Source organism: Mesoplodon mirus (genome assembly GCF_964341445.2).
Source record: "Mesoplodon mirus genome assembly, chromosome: 10".
Lineage (NCBI taxonomy): Eukaryota > Metazoa > Chordata > Mammalia > Artiodactyla > Ziphiidae > Mesoplodon > Mesoplodon mirus.
The window spans coordinates 34,080,818-34,105,917 of record NC_138986.1 but is presented as its reverse complement, the minus strand read 5'-3'; the positions used below and the strand labels follow the sequence as shown (position 1 = coordinate 34,105,917).

General features: G+C 38.0%; 1 protein-coding gene across 4 annotated transcripts in view; it reads right to left on the bottom strand.

Annotated features, from left to right (window-relative positions):
- The window catches only part of PTPRK (protein tyrosine phosphatase receptor type K), a 572,360-nt gene that overhangs the window by 346,647 nt on the left and 200,613 nt on the right, over nucleotides 1-25,100 (bottom strand). For all 4 annotated transcript variants that reach the window (XM_082633381.1, XM_082633383.1, XM_082633382.1 and 1 more), the window contains exon 3: nucleotides 14,915-15,186. In XM_082633381.1, the coding sequence (XP_082489507.1) occupies nucleotides 14,915-15,186 (272 nt within the window). The remainder of the gene's footprint in view (nucleotides 1-14,914; nucleotides 15,187-25,100) is intronic.

Sequence of the window (25,100 nt, the reverse complement as noted above, 5' to 3'; positions counted from 1 at the left end):
GATTGTCCCTAAGAGGGACATTGTTTCCGTTGGGACAAGGGTGGTAGATGCTACTGGGCCTCTGGAGCAAGGATGAAGGCAGAGAGGGGCGAGGGAATCCAGAGTCTAGGAAGAGTCAAGAGTCTCTGGAAATGACCCAAAGAATAGGGAAGTGTCAGAGACCAGATGCAGAAGACCTGGTCTATAAGTGAGGCTCTTGGACCCTTCACAAAACAACAGCTATAGAGGGATGCAGGGAGCTGCTCTGTAAAACATCTTGAACCTCCTCTCACTGCAGGCACTGCCTCCAGAGTCTTTTACATCAGAAGGTGTAATTAACTTCTCATGGCCCTAACTGCTTTGTATTGCTGAAGGAGAGAACGTGGTAACACTTAGAAATTAAAGCAATTTTGTGTGGTCCGGTTGTGATAAAAAGCCCAAGTGCCTCTCTTAATGCATATGATTCCCTCCAAATTAAAATATTCATCATTTTAATAAATTTCTCCTTCTCCTCAAAGTTAACACCATTTTTATAGAAAATTTCCCATTTGATACCAATTCACCCCCTCCAGGCAATATGATCACAAATCATGGTTTAAGTAATCTCCCTATCCACTGCCATTTTAGTAGTGGCAATGAGATTGAAAAAATAAAAAGTTCCAGTCTCTGATTCTACAAACCAGTGTCATCCATTTATATGACAGCTAATCGGAGATGCAAAAGTACTAGACGAGGAACGACGCTTTTTCTTTCTTTTTTTAAAGTTAAGTGTGCTATCCCCTGTCTTGACTTAACAAGCACTATCCTCTACTAAGTTAGTTATACTCTTTATGGGCTTTTACTTGAAGAACAGAGGAAATGGATTGTGCCTGTCCTTCTGATTCCCAGTTATCACATAAGGTAGGTGATAGATAAAAGATCTCACCGGGTGTAAAGATGATTTGTTAGGAAGGTTTATGTTTCTGAAGTGAGAAGAATGTTTCTGCAACGTGAGCGCTCTCTGAACTAGAGTGGGGTTCAAGGCTGAAATTCAATTCAGGGCATAACCTCCTGACAAGGTAGCCCACTGAATTTAAGGTAGTAGAGTGATAACTAAGAAGCAGTGCATAACTTTGCCTCCTGTATTATTTGCTTGACTTTCTTCCAAAAAGAACCCTGACCAAGGAAAATCCAAAAACAAACTCATTTAAGACTTCTGTGCCTTGGGACTTCCTTGGTGGCGCAGTGGTGAAGACTCCACGTTCCCAATGCAGGGGGCCTGGGTTCTATCCTTGGTCAGGGAACTAGATCCCAACATGCATGCCAAAACTAAGAGTTCCCACGTCACAAGTGGGGAGCCTGACTGCCGCAATTAAGGAGCCGGCAAGCTGCAACTAAGGAGCCAGCGAGCCACAACTAAGACCCAGTGCAACCAAATAAATAAATAAATAATTTTAAAAATAAGTAAATAAAAAAAAAATGAAACTTCTGTGCCTTATAACTCAGGCCCTTGACTCAAGAACTCAGCTGGCTCCAAACTGAGAAGTAAACAGCAATGAAAAAAATCAGAAAGGACCTTTCACTGCATCACAAAGGCAGCACACTGACAATTATCAGGGACTAGCAACCCTGCCAAAGGAAATCTCAACGTGAACAAGGAGCTTCCTGCCACCAATCAATAGGGCACTCCTGGTTGTATAGTGAGCGAATGCCATTTACTAACTGGGTTGCATTAAAACCAGCAGGCTCGCTTGTGAACAGCAAGCCACTTTATTTTCCAGAGATCTTGGGTCATAGCATGCCCCTTTACGGCACAAGGAAACTTACTTTGTTGGCATATGTGACACAGAACTTGTCCAACTTGGAACCACTGGTACATAAAGCAAATAAAGGATTAGAAACCACCCACTGTAGGAGATTAAGGACTTAACGGGCAGATGGAGAAGAGCATCACCTGGACAGCCTTCATCCTTTATAATAAAGGAAAGTTCCCCCGCAATCCAGTGGAAGGAATAAGCTTAAATGAACAAAATTTAGCAATTCTGTTGACAAAGGCAGAATCCTTGAATAGACATTTTGTTTCAAATGTGAGTTTGTCTGCCAAAACCTGATTGCCTTTCATAATAAATAAATTTCTACCTAGCAGAAAGGGAACTAAATAAAAAAAATATGCCTTGCCCCCCACAGGTCTTCATGCAAAAATGTTGAACATCACAACTTCAAGAGTCTGATTTGAACATACGGAGCTTGAATAATAGCAGTGTGGGGATAACCAGCAAATGCTGAGTTAAGGTCCACCTTTATCTGCTGAGCTTAGCCTTAAAAAGAATGACTTTTAAAAATCATCACTGTCATCACGCTGCTCTGCTGATTAGACTTTTCTGAGTGGTCCGCAAACATTTAGGAGTCAAATTAACAAACAGATCTCACCACCTGGATTTGGAAACTTCTGAATAATAGGGTCCAACCGATTCAACATCATCTGTCACTCCTCTTCACGTCAAAACCCTCCACTTCAGCCAGACCAGTGTGGCTGTCCCCTCACACAATATGATCATTCTGATTTCTGACAGCAGAGGGCGCTATCTATGCCTTGCAATGAGGAAACCTAGACCCTTTTTACTCCTGCTTTTGCACACCCAGATCCCACTCCATTTTTGTCTGACCACAGGGCCTGTGTGTTGCTTCCTTCTTGGAGCTCCTTTAATAGCATTGTTTTCTTCACTCCTTTGGCCATTTAATTAAATAACAATACAAGACCGCCAATATGGAAGTTTCATCTCCCTCAGAAGACTTTTCTTTTCCCCATTGTTTTATTATGGCATTTTCAAATATATATAAAATTAGAGATAACTGTATAACAGAACCCCATTTAACCATCACCTACCATCAAAACTTGTCAACACATGGCCAGTTTCCTGACTGGACTCTATATTCCCTAAAGAAAGGTATGAAATTGTTTTCATACTTGTTTGTTTTCTTCCAGAGCCTAGATTAGTGCCAAGCATGTAATAACAACTCAGTAAATACTTGGTTATGGAAAGGAATTGAAATCCAATCCACCGAAGTTCTGAGCTGGCCCTTAAGTGTTCAGCTTACTTCATCCAATCAATTCTTGACAGACAAACCATAAAAATATTCAATGTTTTTAAAGAAATATTAGCAAATAATAATAAGGAAAAACTTCCTGAGATATTGCATGGAAGTGAAATAACTATAACCTTACTCTTATCTCATCACTTAATATTTAATCAGCAAATCAAATTTTCTTTTGAGACCGAGACTGAAAAATCATTATCAATAAACAAACAGACAGCGTGATACATAAGAGAGGAACTAGAATTTACCTTTAGGGGACCTAACTCAATTCTACTAGCAACATGACCTTAAACAAGTCACTTATCCTCCCTCAGTCCTTATCTCTAAAATAAAAATAGTTCTCCTTTTCCTAATGACCTCAAAATGCTACTATGAAGATGAATTTTTTTTTAATTTGTCAAACTGCTTTCAAAATACAAAGCACCACATAAATATTACACTGTCTTTACGGCACACCTGGTCCCTTTTCAAAGATGTTCTATAATCCGCTTGGGGGCACAAAACATAAAACTCTCTGAAATATTACAAGCTAAATGTCTAAATAGCAATGTAAGCAATACAGATATAAGGAGAGTGAAGTGACTAACAAATGCTTCATGGTAGAAGTGGGCATAACGTTGGGTCTTAAAGAATTAATAGAACCTGGGCGAGGCAAAGGAAGAAACAAAGGCCTTTTAGAAGGTATATATATAGTATATAATATATATTATATAATACTTATATATAAGGTATACATATTATATATAAGGTACATAGTATATATATATTATATATTTACATATTAAGGTATATATATATATAAACATGATATATATATCATGTTTACATTCACATACACACGCAAAGTGCCCAAAGAACAATTAGAGCATCTTGCAGTTTGACTAAAGCAGAGGGTGCCTGTAAAAAAATAATGGTAGGGCTTCCCTGGTGGCACAGTGGTTGGGAGTCCGCCTGCCGATGCACGGGACACGGGTTCGTGCCCCGGTCCGGGAAGATCCCACGTGCTGCGGAGCAGCTGTGCCCGTGAGCCATGGCCGCTGAGCCTGCGCGTCCAGAGCCTGTGCTCCGCAGCGGGAGAGGCCACAACAGTGAGAGGCCCGCGTACCGCAAAAAGAAAAAAAAAAAAGGTAAAGAGATTGGAGCAGTTGACTGAGGCTAAATTATGAAGGACCTCACATGAAGGCTAAACATTTTGACTTCAAAGCAAACACTGGCAAAATCTGAGGAGGTCAATATCAGCAAAATAGCATCCCCCCAAAAGTTTTATAATAGAATTGAAGGCAAGGGAAACAGGGAACTGTTACCATTATCAAGAGGGGACACAAGCAGAGTTGTGACTGGAGAGTAAGCAGTGAAAAGACTAAAGAATATATATTTGGAACATTTCCAAGATGAGACCAAAAATGAGTAAATAGAAGCCCTTTATAAAAATCTTTTCAGAAGTGTTGAAAGTCTTTCCTTGGATGACAAAGCTCCACATAACTAGAACCTGCCCATCTCATCCTAGAAAAGGTCTCCTTTGACCACTCCTCCACCTGTCCTCTGTCCCTCCACGATGCCAATCTCCCCAAATTTAGGGCCTTGAATTAGCTGTTTGCTCTGTTTCTGCTGCATTTCCCTGATCTTTGTGTGCCTGGGTCCCTTTTGCCATTCAGATCTCCAGGTGAAAATCACTTTCTCCAATAGTTTTCCCTGAACCACCTGGTCCAAGATGGTTTCCAGAACTCTAACTCACATTATTCTATTTTAATTTTTTAGTACTTATTGCATTCTGATATTTTGCTCATTTCTTTATCTATCTGTTTTCCCCCCCTCCCACCCCTAGAGTAGAACTCCTGGGAGAATAGGAACCTTGAGACTTATTCAGAACTGTATATCCCCAGCAGCCAGAATAGTGCTTGGCATAGATTAGGTTGCTTTGATAAATACTTGTGAAAGGGATAAATTAATGAGTCATTCATAGTGACATACAGAGAGAAAGTCAATGTTGTTGTTGCTATTCCAGGGCCCCTACCTTCTTCAGGCTTGGATATTCTACTTCCCTAACATGCTGTGACAGAATCCCAAATCTTTTCAATTCTATCTCTTTTTGACTTTGCTAGCTTTAGTTGGTACCTTTCATTTGTAAATAAGAGCTTTAAAGAGAAAGGCCCCGATAGTGAGAGGCCCGTGCACTGCGATGAAGAGTGGCCCCCGCTTGCCACAACTAGAGAAAGCCCTCACACAGAAAGGAAGACCCAACACAGCCCTAAATAAATAAATAAATAAATTTAAAAATAAATTTAAAAAAAATTAAAATTCCTCAAATTAAGTTAACTCAGTCAATAAATGTATTTGTTTATAATCTGGGTGTCCAGTCATATAGATGTTTTTAAAATATAAGAATGTAAATATAATGTATACACCTTATTTTTAAGCATAAAATGAGAATTGATTTACTGCTTCCAGAAAGCTGAGAAGAATGGTTTTTTTAAAAGATCATTCAAAGAATATTAAGGATCTAAATCTCATCAGGGAATTCCAGTGGTGTGTGCAGTGGTTATTTGTGTAACTAAATGCAGAAATAACATGTAGAAGCTAGTTTTATAATGACAGCTTTAAAAATACCTTTTGAAAATCAAAACAGCTAAAATTAACCATAATGTCCACTAGATTACATAAGTGGATGTTTTAATTTACAGTGTTCAAAGTTTGCTTTCCTTTAAATTCCAACTTTTATTACTAACAACAGAATAATCAAAAGGAATAGTAAACTAGATACGAAGTACAAATATGCCTGACATTTCCTTTATATTTCTTCCCTACCATACTCTCTCAATTGAAAAGCCTATGCTAAAATAGATAATTACAACCTTTCCTTTTTCCATTATGTTCTAAGAATGGAAACTGAAATCACCACAGCAACAAAAGTTAAATTTTAGATAAAAACATAATGTCACCCAGTTTAGTTTTGTTTTTCCCTTGAGGAAGCGATATTTTGTTACACACCACGTACAACCTAAAATAAAGAAAAATCAGTCTTTGACATGTAAATGGACAAAGAGGTCGCAAAGAAATTCAGATTGTACAGAAAATCAAAAGCCCTTGGGGGGGTGGGGGGGGGAATTCCAATTAACCATCAAAGTCAGCAGACAAAATCACTGAACAAGGAATTGATTTTAAATCGTTATCTACATTTTTCTCATTGATATGGTATTGCATTAATAAATGGTACAGCATTGTCAGATTAAACGGATTAGAAGGAAATCGTTCTTACATTTTTTTGTGTTTGGCTAGGAATTCTGCCCCAGTAATATACTTTTTTTTTTCATCTTAGTGTATGAATATCAGCCCATTAATGTATGTAATTAATAGATACTGAGGTATGGAAAACAAGGAATCAGTAGTGTGTTAATTTGGATTCAACAAGCTGGGCTGAACACAAGTGAGTGAGCAAGCGAGGTATGGGCATCTCTTCCACCCTTTGGAGCATCTGTCTTCCCCAGTCCCCTGGGATGAAACAAACTCCTAAGAAAAAGTCATAAGCTGAACAAACACTGCCTAACTCTGCTTACTGCTCATTATTTTTCAATCTGCTATTAAAAGTGCATTAATTTCATGGAAATATTTCTCAAAAGAATTAGTGAAGGGGGGCTTCCCTGGTGGCGCAGTGGTTGAGAGTCTGCCTGCCGATGCAGGGGACACGGGTTCGTGCCCCGGTCCGGGAGGATCCCATGTGCCGCGGAGCGGCTGGGCCCGTGAGCTATGGCTGCTGAGCCTGCGCGTCCGGAGCCTGTGCTCCACAACAGGAGAGGCCACAATAGTGAGAGGCCCGCGTACCGCCAAAAAAAAAAAAAAAGAATTAGTGAAGGGACACTTGACAGCTCCTGCTACACTAAATGAAAACAGGTATGATTTAGTAGAATAACAACAGACTTCTGTCATCTGCTTGCAATAATTACTGTGTTAACAGGACTCTTTTCTTCATTTGTTTACATTTGTTTACACACTGTAAGTTTCATCAATGAATCAATGCAGACAGAGTCCAAAGGAAAAGTAAAGCAGATGTTTTATAATAAAAGCAAATCACCATCAGGAAACAGAGAGAAGTCATCCTCATAGGATGATAAGTTTTAAGAAAACGATGACTATAATAACGTGAAAGTTTTTTCAATCCTATTTGGAGTACTTTAAATGAGACAAATAAGGAAACATTAAGAGTAAAAATGAGCAGCATAAAGCTGCTTTGTTAAGAGCCTATCAAACAGAAGGTATGGTACCAGTGTAAAAATGAGCCAAAATGCCCATGTTAGGTAATTACTGTTACCGGAACTAAAATAAGCCTATTTAGTTGTGAAGTTAGTCAACTTCAGATGTCACTGATATGGCTAAATTCCAAAATTTTAAAAGCAAGGGTTAAATTAGTAAAGAGGAAAAGGGGAATAATTTCAACCACTTAATAACAAGCAACTTAGTCCATGTATGAAGATAAGAAACATTCACTTAGCACTTGATCAGATATTAAAACAAAGTAAAGATGACATATATGGAAGTACCCAGTTCAGTGTCGTGTGCAGGGTAGACACTCAACAAATTACCCTTCCTTCCTTTCTTTCTACTCCCTTCAGTCATTGACTCATTCTATTACAGTCCTATTTACATTTTCAGGTATATAGCTTTGTCTTCTCCCTGCAACTGGACTGAAAAATATTAATTGTTTCATTCATAGATAGATATGTATACTTTTAATTCTGCCATATGTCTCACATGTGCTATCTACAAACATGTGTTGAGAGGTGGGACTGACTGAAAGGCCAACAAAGATGTGACATGATATATTAGGATGCTTTGGGCTGCATAGGAGAATACTCAACTAAAAGTGGCTCTGAAAGTTATTACTGTTATTGTTGCTAGTGTTATTTTCTCTGAGAGTAGGACCCTGGCTCCTTCCATACTTTCTTCTGTTACCCTCAGTTTGTTATCTTCTTCCTCAGAGTTACAAAATAACTGCAGTAGTGCCAAGCATCATGTTCTCATGCAACAACATGTATCTCTTTTTAATCAGGGAATAACACCTTTCCCAGAAGTCTCCTGGCTGACTTTCCATCATAACTCATTGGCCAGAGCTGGTCACATGACCACTGCTACCTGCAAAGTAAGTTGGGAAAGTAAGTAAGGTGGGAGGGTACCTAGCCAACGTGGAAAAAAGTGAGTAGAATGACTATTCAACAGGAAATTAATAATACCTGCAATATTGTCATACAAGATAATGAGCCAGAGTCATTTATAATGGTTATAAATGAAGTTACAGCTGTAAGATACACCTAGTGGTATGCACTGAATTGTGTCCACTCCCACCAAATTCATATGTTGAAGTCCTAATCACCAATGTGACTGTATTTGGAGATTGGGCCTGTAGGGGGTAATAAAGGTTAAGTGAGGTCAAAAGTGTGGGACCCTAATCCAATAGGCCTCGTGCCCTTATAAGAAGAGGATGAGACACCAGAGCTCTCTCTGTTCATTATGTGAGGACACAGGGAGAAGGTGGCCTTCTGCAAGCCAGAAAGAGAGCTCTCTCCAGGAAACAAATAGACCAACTCTTTGATCTTTGGCTTTCACACCATGAGAGAAATAAATTTCTGGTGTTTAAGCCCACTCAGTCTATAGTATTTTGTTATGGCAGCTCAAGCAGACTAGGAAAGAAAATCCATCTACAAAAGAAAAATCTTGCCACCCTCCTCTCTTCAGTGGGGCTCTACATGGTTGGATGAGGAGCAGTAAAAATTGGGAGCATTCCAAGAGCTATGGCACAGGAGTGATATCCTCTTTCCTCACTCTTTGCATGGATGGTTCATGAGCGTGCTCTTACTTCAGCTCCATCCTTCGAGATCAATCTTTTAGAGACTTTTTATTTAAGTAAAGTTATTTGGTTTAAGTCCCAATCTTCTTGGATCCAAAGCAGTAGTATCTCTGGAGTGCAACAAACATTCCATTGCCAAAATTTCAGTGTAATGCATGTTAACATAAACCTTTAAAAAGGAGACAAAAACAAAAGACCCCATGCTTGTCCAGTTCTTACAGTTTTTTAAACCAGTGAAAAATGTTAAGAAGAAAATGGGTGGCAAAAGTTCAGCATTTATTTCTCAGTGAATTAGGAGGTGAAAAAAAAAAGGCATATTCAGCTATATTATCACTTTCCAATTTCAGGCCAAACCCCTGTAGTTTTCATCACACAACATTTTTGTGATTATTGATGTGCACCCAGTTAATGGAAACCAGCAGATTAGGTTTCCACTAATAGTTCTGGAAGTTATGTCTGCCTGCCTCATTTGGTAACAACCTCACTGTTCAGTAAGAAACTAATGGATTTAATCCAAGAGCAGAATTTAGTTTTACACATACAAGACAGGTCAGATTTCCAGAGTGGAGAAAATAACACTTTTAGAGGTGTGCTGATCTTCAGTTGAAACTTAACAATGAGATAATAACTCATAATATTTGGGTTGCTGGTTTTTTTTTTTTCTTTTTACTTCTGTTTAGAGCAATTAAAAAATTTACAGTATGTACTTAAGGCCTATAAAAACAGGAAGAGTTAGCAACTTGTAACCATGGCAAATAAAATACATGTAATATAATACTTTCTATAATTAGTATACTGAGCTAAAAAGACATTTATTGCTTCTGAAGACACAGGTGAGAAACAGTTCCTTATATATTAGTTGTATCACTGCAATGCTTATGTCATAAATGCAATTTACATTTGCTTGTTGTGTTTCACTATAGAAAGTGTTCGTTCCAAATAACGGTGGTTTAACAAAAACAATGAGGTATGGTGGAAAGCAAACTAATCCAGGAATAGAGAAATCAAGCAACAAGAATTATAGTCCCATTTCTGCCTCAAATTACTTTGGAAACAAGTCTTTTGTTTTCATTTTCCCCACTACATTTTAGATCTGCCCCTCTTAAGTCATTTAATAATGCATTAAGTCATTTAATAATGCTACATTGTTTCAAGGTTTTACCTACATATATCTCACCTTCCCATCTGGACTAGGCTCCTTAAAGGCAGACCCTACATCTGATTTACATTTTTATCTTCTACAGGGCCAAGCTAGACTGTAATCTTCAAGAGAAGAAGGACTTTACCTGTATATCCCCAGAGGTTAGCATGGTGTGACCTCATGCTAATAATGTGCCAAAAAATCAGATGTTTTAATAAACAAAAAACCTAAAAAAAGAGAGTAGGGATGGGGAGGAATGAATAGGTGGAACACACAAGACTTTTAGGGCAGTAAAAATACTCTGATTCTATAATGATGAATACATGTCATTATAAATTTGTCTAAACTCTTAGAATGTACAACACCAAGAGTGAATCCTAAAATTAACTACAGACTTTGAGTGATTATGATGTGTCAATATAGGTTCAACTATTGTACCAAATATAGGTTCATCTGTTGTACCTCTCTGGTGGGAGTGTGATAATGGGGGCAGCTATATATGTGTGGGAACTGGGGGTATATGGGGAAATCTCTGTACCTTCCTCTCGAATTTGCTGTGAACCTAAAACTGCTCTAAAAAAAAAACTGTTCAAAAAGAAAAGAATAGTATGCTTTCACAATAGAAGAAAATGCTGAGCACTTATTAAATCCAAAAGAGTTCACAATTTTTTGTTTACTCATCATAACGTCAACCTAATTTATGGTAAACCTCTACTATGTGTCAGATACTTTTCTAAACACTATGTATTAATTCAGTACTTAGAACAACCCAGTGAGGTAGGTACTGTTGTGATCCTCATTTTTCAGATGAGGAAACTACAGTCTAAAAGATTAAGGAATACTCCCCAGGCTGCACTTGACTCTACCATCTAAATAGTAGAGTCAAGATTTGCCCAGGAAGGGCTGGTCCCAGAGACAAGGACCCTTATCCTGATCCTCCAGATAACCAAAATTCATTATTCAGGAAATCATTTTTGCCTTCATTTCACAATTTCATGTATCTTTTTTTCAAATCAGAAGTTAAGTTTCTTGGGGTTAAAAACTGGCATCTCCTCATTATTGAATAGTCCACAACTTAAGTAATTACATTACCACATCAATCTTCTCTTTAGTCATCTGCTAAGATGGAATCTCTGGGAAGGGAAAATCACACCAAAGGTGTGCTATATCTTTTTCAGATATTTAGTTCAACAGAAAAATGGAAAAGAGAAGAGCTAGCTTGTAAGGAGTATTTTGTTTTCACTCCCAGGATCACGGTTTTTATACAAAAGTTATCCTATACTAATTAAAGGTAGGAGCTCTCTCAGCCTATTTTCTTTTTGATTGCTTCTGTTGTTATTGCTAAAGTTGGGTGAAAAGGGGTTGTACCAAAGAGGTGGTCAGATAAGGAATGGCTCAAGCAAAGAAGAGAAAGGAGTCTTCACTAGACACACAAAAGAAAAATGAGAAGTTAAAAAACAAAGTTAAAGAACAAGTTTGAACAGTGTAAGATCTCTGGAGAAGAGAAGCTGAGTAAACTGTGGAACCAAGGAGAACAATTTCTATAAATATCATAACTCTTTAATCTAGAGTCTGAGAACATTAAAATATGCAGTGTTTCTTTAAGAATGAAAGAGTAAAAAAACAAAACAAGCAAACAAAAAAGAATGAAAGAGTAGGCTTATAACATGGCACATTGCAATGGTTATATTTTAATTTTTAAAAATCCATAGAGTCTGCATTAAGCAATAGTCAAAAGTTTTTCATGCTATTTCCTAATAGCAAAAATGCTACATTAATATAGTTGTTTCTAATAAACTGATATACAGATACCACTAGGTATCTAAATGACAAAATCGATGAAAACATCAATCAACTAATTTATTGAGCACTAAGCACATGAATAAAAAAATATTCTGCTCTGTTATTTGCTCTCATTGATTGCTAAGTTTTGCAAGTTAAGGAAAAGGATGTGGAAGCAAAGTAATCACTTAAGAAATGACCTATTGCTCAAATTTCAGTCTGCAACAAAGAGACATTTACCCACAGGTTCTATGTATTGAGCAATCATTTTCTCTGACAAGAGATTTCCAAAAAGATCTCACTAGCCAGGCTGAAACTTGCACAGGTTCCTTTTGCACTGTTTGCTTTAAAATACCACAGGTACAAGTAACCTAGGCAGCTTTGTCATGCAAAATGAGACTGAACAAAGAAGCGTTCATCCAGCTCTTGGTACTATAACTCAACATTAAAATTAACATTCCAGAAATCTGTGCCATAAGAAAATGTTATTGGGGGGTGAGGGAGGGATGGAGTGGGAGTCTGGGGTTAGCAGATGCAAACTATTACATGTAGAATAGATAAACAAGGTCCTAATGCATAGCACAGGGAACTATATTCAATATCTTGTGACAAACAATAATGGAAAAGAATATAAAAAAGAATGTATATATGTATAACTGAATCACTTTGCTGTACAGCAGAAATTAACATAACATTGTAAATCAACTATACTTCAATAAAAAATAATAAAATAAAATAGAAACTACAATTTGGTAAAAAAAGAAAATGTTATTAATATCAATGATTCAAAGATAGATCTTAGCAAAAAAATAGGAAAAAGTAATTACATGTATGCCATTTCTTAGTTACAAAGGATCAGCCGTATGATACCACAGATATATTATTTGCTGGATTTATCAAAATCTACTTCTATGGGTTTTATTTTCAAAGATAGAACTAACAATTTGATTCTTTAATGTACCATCTATGTAGGTAGCAAACAACAAACAGGGTTGAATATATGCAACCTTACTCCAGAACCCAAATTTTTAATAATTTTGCTACATTTGTTATCTGAGCTTTAATTTAGTTTAAGGAGGCTGAATCTGTGGACAGTTTTTTTTTTTTTTGCGGTACGCGGGCCTCTCACTGTTGTGGCCTCTCCCGTTGCGGAGCACAGGCTCCGGACGCGCAGGCTCAGCGGCCATGGCTCACGGGCCCAGCCGCTCCGCGGCATATGGGATCCTCCCAGACCGGGGCACGAACCCGTATCCCCTGCATCGGCAGGCGGACTCTCAACCACTGCGCCACCAGGGAGGCCCTGTGGACAGTTTTATTTTGCTGAATCAGAGCTTTTTCTTTTTAGTGTTATGTTAAGCTCCAATAACAGATTCTAAAGAAATCAGTATGATGATAATGTGCTGTAAGGGTGACCCAGCAATGACAGTTATCAACCCACTGTTGTCATAGATGAGCCCGTTAATCTTGCTTCAGTGCTTTAGCATTAGTTTCACACGCCTCCACCCACTCACCCACCACATAAGCAGCCCACCCAGAGCTATGCACCCTGAAGAAGCAGATGGCTCTCCAGAACTGAAGAGAAACATCCTTCTGTTCAGGAATAATGGAATCAACTAGTACCTAATAGAAATCCATTGAAATCTTCATAGACACATAACCCTGAATGGAGAACCTTACCTGTATGAAGTAAGAGACTTTTAATAAAATAAAAAATCAACTCAAAACAAAGCAATTAAAAGAATGCATTGATTTCCTCTCCCCTCTTCCCAGGAACAAAGATAAACCTAACATGCTTTTTTAAAAAGCAGAAATAAAACTATTAGCTTATAAATTACTCACCAACAAAAATAAAAAATATACTTTTACATCAACTCATTCCCATTAGGTTCTGTAATAAGCTAAGAACAGGCAAATCTTTTAAAAGTTTAAATTTCAAGATCTAACACAGAAGTGAATTTTCAGAAGAGGTAACTTTCGGTTACCAGGTGCTGAACCTTACAATGAAGATTACTGAACAACTTTCCAAACTGGTAAATGGACTTCTTTGGTTCAACCATATAAACTCTGTCACACAAATCACAATGTAGGTATTGACACTATTCATTGTCTGGTTTACTCATAATTAAATCAAAAATTTCTGGGGGGGGAAGATCCAAAGACATGTGGACAACTTTTTTTGTTGCTTGCTTATTTTTTTTATAGTTGGGGCTGGAGAAGCCATGATAGGCCATGTAAGGGAGACTTATGAGTAATAATAAGTACTTAGAGGCAGTCAAGTGGCAGTGGGATGGAATGAAGCATTCACTTCGTCACTAGAATGAAGACTCTAAGCTCTTACTGAAATTCTTTAGTGCTACCTTTAAGTCAAAACTGTCCCCCACTCAAGTCTTGGTGAGATTTTGTTTGCCTATTTTTATACTCCATATAATTGACAAAAATATTTTAAAATTATTGAAAATGCCTCCCCCTTAGATAACATATTTCATGAAACACTATTTCATGTTTTTTTTTTTTTTTTTTTTTTTTTTTTTTTTTTTTTTCCGTACGCGGGCCTCTCACTGTTGTGGCCTCTCCCGTTGCGGAGCACAGGCTCCGGACGCGCAGGCTCAGCGGCCACGGCTCACGGGCCCAGCCGCTCCGCGGCATATGGGATCCTCCCAGACCGGGGCACGAACCCGTATCCCCTGCATCGGCAGGCGGACTCTCAACCACTGCGCCACCAGGGAGGCCCTCATGTTTATTTTTTAAATGTTATCTTCAAGAAGCCAGTAAACCAATCCAGTCTGAATAGTACACTCAACTCAAAAAGCCTATTTCTTCCTGAACAGAGACAGAAATATATCTGTCAATAAGCAGCTCTTTGCCAAACAACCAACAAATTTTGTACCTAAACTACATTTTTCCATATGTTGAAATATTTTCTCTACTTTGCAGATTTTGTGCCAATGTAGTCAAACATTTCCTCAAGCATAGCACTGGAGGAGAGCTAAAGAAACAATCTTATTCCTATGGGGCTAGTATTTACCTCTAAGTATTACATACACAGTGAGATCCAATGACATCAAAGCATGAACCAGAAAAGAACAGGTGATTACCTGATATTCATTGGGCCAAAAGGTGCTCACTGCTAGCTCAGCCCGAAGCCAATCTCTACCCGTGAATCCAGTCACATTCCATATTGGATTGGCAAGAGGTCCTTTATTCACCCTAACCAATATGTTCAAAGTGCCAGGATTCAACCCTTTTTGGCTGTATAATAGGTAACTAAAGTCGATACAGTGAGTGTCGTTCTCCTTCATTGTAGGCAGCTGAAGTCTGGCTTTTTCTCCAGGGTCATGATCTGAAGAATCCACTATCATATAGGAACCTGAAATGACATTACATAAAATAAAGCTAAATACATATATAAGCAAAAGGGGAAATATAATAATAGAAAGAAAGCTAAAATACTAATCTATTCTGAGTATTAAATTTAATTTTAAAAGACTATCTTCCAGAGCAGAGGTATAAAAAGGTATCAAACAAGTAGGTAGATGAATTGAATTTATAGTGGGTAACAGATATTGTTCAAAGTACATAACATGTACAAATTCATTTACTCTTCACAACATGTTATTATTCCTATTTTACAAATTAGGAAATTGAGGCACAATTAGTAACTTATTCTAAGTCAAACAGACCATGTAGAGCCTGGTTCAAGTCCAGATCCCACTCTAAATAATCTCTAGTCTTGCTAAACAAAGGTCTTTTATCAAACAAACAAAAATAAATAAACAAACAAAAGAAATATGTTATTGGCCTGGTTTACATAGGGAGTGTATTTTTCCTTTTCCCCATTCATAATACTAATGCAGAGGGGGGCTAAGAGTGCAGGCACTGGAATCATTTCCGATTTCAAATCCCAAGATTATCATTTATGCAAGTTGTGTGACCTTTTGCAATGTACTAGAACTCTGGACTTGTTCGGGGAATATGGATACTTTGCAGTGTAAGTGTGAGGACTGAAGTTTAACATGCCAAACTTTTAGAGCTGAGACTCTGACACACAGTAGATTCACCTACTTGAAGCCTCCTCCACTAACCTGTCAGCTAATCACAATTGCTATTGTCCCCAATTCTGTAATAGTCCCTAAGCTCTTCTAGAGCTGCAAGAAATCTGGTTTGAAAATCACTAATCTACTCCACTACCTTTGCCTTAAACATTCATTGGTAATCTATCATGAGGAGGCAAAAAACATAAAGAGTCTCAGCCTCCCAATTCCTCATAGTTCCACCCCCAAACACACACCCTTTGCATGGCAGGCACAGTCATATAGTGCTAAGTATACATTAGCTGCTATTAGTTCTAAGACCTCTTCAGAAAAACAACCAGTTTTTCTCATGTCCCTTTGGATTTTAACAAAGACATGTATCACAAAAATGTAACTATTTACATTTTAAGTAATGACACTCATTTATCACACTTAAGGTAGAACACAAATTTTATTGTAAAATATCTTTCCCCAGGGTGTAATTTTAACCAAAATGTATTAGATGTAGTGTTACAGAACCCAGTGTTACAGAACCAAGTGTTACACTTGGACCTCTCTTACTGATGAACTTGAAGAATTTTTTTTTTTTTTCTTTTTTTGCGGTACGTGGGCCTCTCACTGTTGTGGCCTCTCCCGTTGCGGAGCACAGGCTACAGACGCGCAGGCTCAGCAGCCATGGCTCACGGGCCCAGCCGATCCACAGCATGTGGGATCTTCCCGGACCGGGGCATGAACCCGTGTCCCCCACATCAACAGGCGGACTCCCAACCACTGCGCCACCAGGGAAGCCCGAACTTGAAGAATTTTAATCAACCCTCTGTGTCTCCTCCTTAAAACACAGTAACTGCTGCCATGACACACTAAACACTCATTGACTACCCATCTAACTAGTTCAATTAACCCCCAACAACAAGTTCAAATCACAGCAGATAAGAGGGCTTCAACTACGTAGGAAACCGAAATTTCAAATTTTACTAATTCCTGATCAGTGGTACTTTACGGTTCAGAACTTTTGTGAAGATTTCATGTGACAACACTGTCAGTTACCAAGCCAAGTACAGAATAAACTTACTATAGTGATAGTAATTGACATGACTTTCACTTCATTTTTCCCAGTTCTCATCTTCTCTTGTAACCTGGAATTATTTTCTTTTCTCCTTTGTTCTCCCCTGATTCTCGCAGATCGCACATTAACAGAATAAAACGGCCATGTATATTTTGAAGAAATTATGTCTTTCTCTTTTAAATAGGATATCCTGGATCCCAGAACAATTTATAGAAGCAGGATGTTTCTATTCTTGTTTATACTCACATTCTGAAGTCCATGGCTGAATTGCAGAGATGTCTTTCATATTTACCACAGCAGAACAGATCAATTATGGTTATGGCTTTTAAGTAGGACCAGCCCCGAGATCCTGGATAAGTTACTTCGTGTTATTGGGCCTCAGTTTCTTCACAAACCTAGTGACCTATTTCTCCACAGCTATTACAACTTTCTTCAGTGACATATTATGGTAGTAGTGGGTCTTAATTATTTTTATAAGTCTGCATCAATTATGGCTTCTGATTGTCAATTTTAAAGTAGTGCTCTCTAAATGATTTACAGGTTTTCAAATAGTTATTTTCTTCCATTGTAAAATAAACTTTGAAATAAAATGTTTTGTCTCATATTTTAATTATATAGTATGATATTTACCATTAAGACCATTTAGCAATTTTCAGCCAGTTGCATTTTTAAGCTACAATAGTTTTCTTATTAAGAAAATGGGATCAGCAAAATAAATTAATTTGTAGGAATTATCAATTTGATCATTAGAAAGACAAAAGCCACAAAATAAAACCTTGTCCAAACTATTTCAGCATTTCAAGGGCATCTGGTGCAAGTTAAATAAATTTTTAGAAGTGCTGATATTTTATTTCTATAGACTGTTTCTGCTAAATGGGCTTCTTTCAATGCAGCCTGACTATTGCTACATTTTCTGAGTGCTATGGAATAATATGTATTTATTTCACAGTTCCAGAAAGGAAGAAGCACTAGCATCAAAAAGCCATCTAAATCCTTCTGCCATCTGACTTCAAATAGTGGCAATTTACCCCCTAGGCACCATGGAGGTAGCTGCCTGTTTGACACAAGGTTCCCTTCCATCATCCCAAACATAGAGAACCCTATGCTATTCTTATCAACTTCTAAAAATTACTTCCACAGACTCCCAGAATAACTGGCTACCAACCAGAAGAGTCAAGAAAGTGTGTAATACGTACTTCCTTCATTCTTTTTTTTTTTTTTTTTTTTTTTTGCTGTACGCGGGCCTCTCACTGTTGTGGCCTCTCCCGTTGCGGAGCACAGGCTCTGGATGCGCAGGCCCAGCGGCCATGGCTCACGGGCCCAGCCGCTCCGCGGCATATGGGATCCTCCCAGACCGGGGCACGAACCCGTATCCCCTGCATCGGCAGGCGGACTCTCAACCACTGCGCCACCAGGGAGGCCCCCTTCATTCTTTATGTTATAATTTAAGCTTATTTACTATTGTTTTGTTATCGGCTAACTAATCCCTTAGATTTCTGATGAGTTTCGTTCTATTCAGTTGTAATTTAGCTATCTCAAGGCTTAATAATGAAACATTTGTGTGCACACACATATAATGTACTAATTTTAATCAATGTAACTTCTTTAGTGTGGCCTTACAAATATTCCTTACAGTCTCGAGCAATAGAGTTCTCAAATATATCATTTAAGACAGAGGAGAAAAATGTAAATGGTTATAATTTTTTTTTAAAGTGTAACCTTCCTGTAAAGTTATTTGCCAATGAGAATCAAAAACCTTTATAAAAAGATATATGCCCTCTGGTCTGGCAATTCCAAATCTAAGAATGTACACTAGCAAAATAATCATGTATAGGTACAAAGATATAGCCTTAAAAAGATGTCTATCTCATCATTACACTGTTTAAAATAAAGAAAAGCAAAAATATTTAAAAATGTCCAATAATAGGCACTTTGTAAAATTATGATAAAATAGTTTGATGAATAATTATGAAGTCATTAAAAATGATATTATTAAAACCATTTAATGGAAGATATAATATGTTAAGTAAAATATGCAGGTTATAAGATATTATACTCATTTATGAAAATATATATTTATACTAAATAAATGCATTTGTGTAAGTGTGTGGGTGTATTCACATATGTACACATAAATATGCATATGACTGGAAAAGAACAAAAAATACATAGCAAAATGTTAACTGCACTATCGGGGGGAAGCTGTACTTTGTCTTCTGTTTTCTTATTTTTGTTCACGTATATTCACTGAATGTTCTACAATGAACATGCATTAGATTCGTACGCTTAAAAAAAAAGACTACATGAATGCTATCTTATATCAGGAACATCAAATGAATAATGATAAATACTTAGGAAATAAACACAGGGTTTTTTTTTTTTTTTTTTTTGCCTTTTAAAAATAAATCCTAGTTGAATCCTACAGATTAACAGCAACTTGGCTTTCAAAAACACACAATACAAAAACCAGGAACTTCTCATTTCTTTCAGTTCATTAAAAAAGAGAGAGGCTGCAAGTACTTAGACTAAGTAGCAGTTTTTATTTAAAAGAAGACACAAAGAAAACAAGTCCCATATTCATAAACACCACAGTCTAATATCTAGATAAATAATGTCCAATGGATTTTCTGTATTAATGAAAACTTTATCTTTAAGCTATACTTCTAGGAAAAACATAGTAACACAGACAATAGGATTAATTGCGAAGAAAATAATGAATGATAAATAGGTTTCCATACTTCTCCCTAAAACTCCTTTATTGTACATTAACAATATTTTTATTAAATCAGTTCTATTCAATGTCCATTGAATTTTCCCTATAAAGTAAGCACAGAGAAATTTCTACTTCTCTGCTTATTACTGACCACACTCCATGATCTTGCCCCAAAGTACTTTTTCCACATTACCTCCCACTACTTCTCTTCACAAACCAGCTTCCCCAAACTGACAGAGCACTCACTATTTTCTCCACATATCATGCCAGTTTTCTCCTCCAGAACAGGCTCATGCTTTTATAAGAAATCCTCCCCTCATCTCAGCCCCTAGCCAATTCTTACTCACTGTTCTTCTTCAGCCCCAGCCCACCTTGACCTTTCCCTGCCTTCAATACACAGTTTCTGCCTTTCTGGTTCTATCCCTTCATCATACAATACAATGTTCTTATACAAATTTTAAATAATTTACATAGGAACATTTATCTCCCACAGAAGAGTAATAATGTTCTCTTAGAAAGCACGTGATTTGGCTTCCCTGGTGGTGCAGTGGTTGGGAGTCTGCCTGCTAATGCAGGGGACACGGGTTCGAGCCCTGGTCTGGGAAGATCCCACATGCCGCGGAGCAACTAAGCCCGTGAGCCACAGCTACTGAGCCTGCGCATCTGGAGCCTGTGCTCCGCAACAAGAGAGGCCGCGACAGTGAGAGGCCCGTGCACCACGATGAAGAGTGGCCCCCGCTCCCCGCAACTAGAGAAAGCCCTCACACAGAAACGAAGGCACAACACAGCCAAAAATAAAATAAATAAATTTTAAAAAAAAAGAAAACACGTGATTCATTCAGAGTCCAATCAGAAGACAGAAGTCACACGGTAAATGTAACAGTACAAGTATAATATAAAGAATTATTAACTACAAGAGGGTAGAGACTTTAAAAGTATAAAGAGAACTCTAAAGGTAAGCACAATACCCAAGGCAGAAAAAAAAAATGTAGAAAAGGGAGTGAGGCTGCCTAGAATCAGATCCCCTTAGAAGGTGTGGTTGCAGCCCGCTGGGTGGTGAAGACCTTTGCTGGGTCACTCAGTCTAGAGCTGGTCCACACCTGCGGGGTAAGCAGGAAACGCTCACATATAGCAGGGTTTGGAGTGAGCTATGTGAATGCTGGGAGGAGAGGGCAAGGTAGTCACCAGGCCAGGGCTGGGGCTGCAAGCTCACGAGGCACTGCATGCAATGGGGACATACAGCTACGCAGGACCAGCAAGAAGAAACTAAAATACAAAGTTCAGTCAAGAGTAAAAGCTCCAGGGACTTCCCTGGCGGTCCAGTGGTATAGAATCCGCCTTCCAATGCAGGGGACGCAGGGGCCATCCCTGGGCGGAAAGCTAAGGTCCCACATGCCGTGGGGTAACCCATGTGACACAGCTGCTGAGCTTGCGCGCCTCAACTAGAGAGCCCGCGTTCTGCAAACTACAGAGCCCACGTGCCACAACTAGAGAGAGAAAACCCACACACCACTGCTAGAGAGAAGCCCGTGAACCACAACGGAAAGCCGGCACGCCACAACAAAAGACCCTGCGTGCTGCAATGAAGACCCAATGCAGCCAAAAAAAATTTTTTTAAAAAGAGGAAAAGCTCCTTCCCGCTAAAACGCCCCCTCAGCACCCTCTGACAAAGCTTAACATTGTGCTAGTTACAAAGGAGAAATGCTTAAAGGGTCAAGCTCCACTCTCATACAGCAGGTACTGCAGGGTAGATTTAGAGCAGCTTAGCAATGAACTGACACTGCATTAAACAACAACTTTGCATATAGTAGAGGTTCACTGAGAACTTCTTTGGTTAATTGAATGACTGAATGAGTGAGAAGGAGACAAACAGACTAGCTCTTAGAATATAACAGCATATAACTGTTGAGGCAGTACTAACTCTACTTGAGATAAATTATCTGAAAATGTCAAAACAACAACAAAAATAAAGCAAACAACTGGAACTGACTTATGATGCTTCCAAACAGAATCAGTTGATCAAAGAGTATAATGTTTGGAAGTACGCATGCACTTAACGTTTTTGTCAGAGCAAAACCTATTAGAGCAATGGTTCTCAAACATTTTAGTTGTAGGAGACCCCTTTTCCACTCTTAAAAAATATTGAGAATATCAAAAAGCTTTTGTTCCTGTGAGTTCTTGTCTATCAATACTGACCATATGAGGAATTAAAACTAAGATATTTCAAAAACATTTGTTAATTAAGTTAATATTAACAGTAATAAAGCCCTTCTATGTAACCCAAATAAAATATTTTTATGAAAAATTACTACATTTTCCCAAAAAATATAGTATGGAGGCATATTTTTGCAAATCTCTTTAATGTATCACTTAATAGAAGATACCTAGATTCTCATTTTTTACTTCTTCATTCAATCTGTTGTAATATTACACATCATGTAGCCTCTGAGAAATTCTACCATACACTCATGAGAAAATGAAAGGGAAAAAAGGAAAAGGAGTATCTTAGTGTTATTTTGACAGTAGTTTTGACCTCACAGCTCCTCTGAAATGGTCTTGGGGACCCACAGTGGTCCCTGGACTACATATGAAGAATCACTATATTTTAATATGCACAATTCTCTTTAACTTCATGCTATAATGAGAACATTATCAGTGCACTTATTTCTACTGAATCTACTTCCTCATTCAGTCACTGCATGGTTTAAAGATCTCTATAAAACAAAAGTCTTTACTGGGATGTTGGATGTCTGGAGAATAAAAATCAAAAAAACTGAATAGTTTTACACCAGTATTAATATAAAGGGTGTATTGATCAAGGTACATCAGAGAACAAACAAATACACACACACACACAAACACACAGACACACACACACACACACACACAAAGAAAGAAAGAGGTTTATTGGATGGAACTGGCTTATGTGATTACAGAGGCTGAGAAGTACAGACCCAGGAAAGCCAATGGTATAGTTCCAGTCCAAGTCCAAAGGCTAAGTAATATTCTACCTTAATAAGAAAAGCATTTTTGTGTGTTCTGAAGACCATGTTGAATAGCTACCAAAAGCTACCAAAACACCAGCACACTGTGCAAAACAGTTAGTTCTTGGCCCTGAGTGAGATTTTCCCAGCAGAAACAAAGAACATGCCACAAACTGTTGATGTGAAAAAACTAAAGACACTGAACACTAATATAATTTCATGCCCAGCCAGCTTAAGAAGCCATAATCAGGACTGCTGGATAGAGGAACTAGTGACAACTGAAATAGCAATTTGGGTCCCAGTCCATCTGGGATGATTTTTTTCTTTATTGTAAAATTAATATTTCTAAGCATTTACGTGGCCGTTACTAAGCTGAAGGCAATGTCTTATTTTTCACAATATTTTTCATCTTCTCATTTCCTTTCATCAACTTTTTTCTCCTCACCCCAATTTTGCTTCATCTGATTAGGTGGCAACATGATATACCAAGTAAATAAAGCTAAGAACCTAGAAATCAGTTTGATTTTTCCCTTTCCTACACTTTCCTCTTGTAATCCCCTGGCAATTCCTATTGCCTCTGAACTGTCTCCTCAATCCATCCAACTTTTCTTCATCCTCACTAGTTTATCAAGTCCCTCTCACCTCTCAGGAGGACAACTAGAAGAGGCTCCTAACAGGTTTCATGAATTCCACACTAGAAGTCCTACAGTAGTTTTCTACAGGCAGCCAGATTTTTTCAAAACATACAATCTTTTCTCATCTCCACACTGCAGTGAGAATTAAATCCAAACTTTTTAACCTCTCAGTTTCAGTATAATCTTGCCCCTGCCTTCCTCTCTCACATTGTCTCCTACCCCTTTCTGCTTTTACTCAACATGCTCCAGAAACAGTGGACTTCTTTCTGCCTTTTAAAGATCCAAGCTTATGTCTGTGTCAGTGTTTCTACACTGGATTTTCCTCCGCTTGGAATACTCTCTCCTCAGCTGGCTTATTTTTATCATTCAGGTCTCATCTCAAATACCGTATGTTTGTGAAGCATTCCTTGGTCTGTTAAGTAGTTCCTTCCAAGATTCTTTCTAACATGCCATTCTTTGTTATTGCCTTCATAGCACTTGCCATTTACCAAATCTAATTAATTTGTTTACCTGATTGAAAAACTCCACAAAAAAGTTGTACTTCATCTATCTTGTTCATTCAAAAATCTAGAACAACATCGGGAGTCTTCAGCATGGAGTGGAAGGCTTTTACGACAACATTTGACAACCATCTATTCAGGTTTCCTGCTCTGCATGTCTGTAGCATTTCTATAATGCTCTCTTATGTACCAAATATACCATATTGGTTGGTGCATCCCCCCAGCCCCAGTGCAATCTTTTCAAGATCAGAAACCTCTTTTTCCTCCTAGCACCTAACAGAGGAATTCTGCACATATAAACTCTTGGTGAACTCCGATAAAGGTCAGCAAAAATGAAGAATTTCAAAAATTGTAGCAGTGTTGTTTTTTCAAAGATAAAACAAAAAAGAAAAAAATCATTGAATCAAATAACTTTAAACAATGTTCTAAAAAAAGAGAGAGAGAGAAAAACAATGTTCTCAATGTTGACAGTTTCCCCCAGAGATTCCATTATTTTGGTAAGGTTGACATAGGTGCTCTCACTTTTTTCATGGTCTATTATTATTTTCTTCAAACATTTACCTTCCATTATTTCTTAAGATAATGCCTTCTACTAGATTCACCCCCTACATTATAAAGTTTGTTTCTAAAGGACAGAATGAGGCACATATTTAGGAAAAGTAAATTCGTCTCCCAAACTCCAACACAAAAGGACAGAACTTGCAACTTCACAGGATTCTATTCCAACAACTTTACTCTCCCGAAAATGTCCCTCCAATTGCCTTGACAAAACTTAAAACTTTTTCATCAACATTCTGCAGGAATAAAATTTCTCTTAATCCCTGAGTAAGGGCTTTGTATTTGTTCTAGGTAGCCAACTTACATTTGAAAATAAAAGTTTATTTTCAAGAACAGCATCTGAAACTTTCAGAAAACACAGAACTGTAAGAAGAAGGTTTCAGGTAAAATAGCACAACATTTCTCCTTCTTGGGAGACTAGTCACCTCAGGAAGTTTACCTGCTACACATTAAGATCCAGGAACAAGGGACTTCCCTGGTGGCACAGTGGTTAAGAATCTGCCTGCCAATGCGGGGGATATGGGTTTGAGCCCTGATTCAGGAAGATCCCATATGCCATGGAGCAACTAAGTCCATGTGCCACAACTATTGAGCCTGCAATCTAGAGCCTGTGAGCCACAACTACTGAGCCCGCATGCCACAACTACTGAAGTCCGTGCTCTCAAGAGAGAAGCCACCACAATAAGAAGCCCACACACCACAACAAAGAGTAGCCCCTGCTCGCCGCAGCTGGAGAAAGCCTGTGTATAGCAATGAAGACCCAACACAGCCATAAATAAATAAATAAATAAATT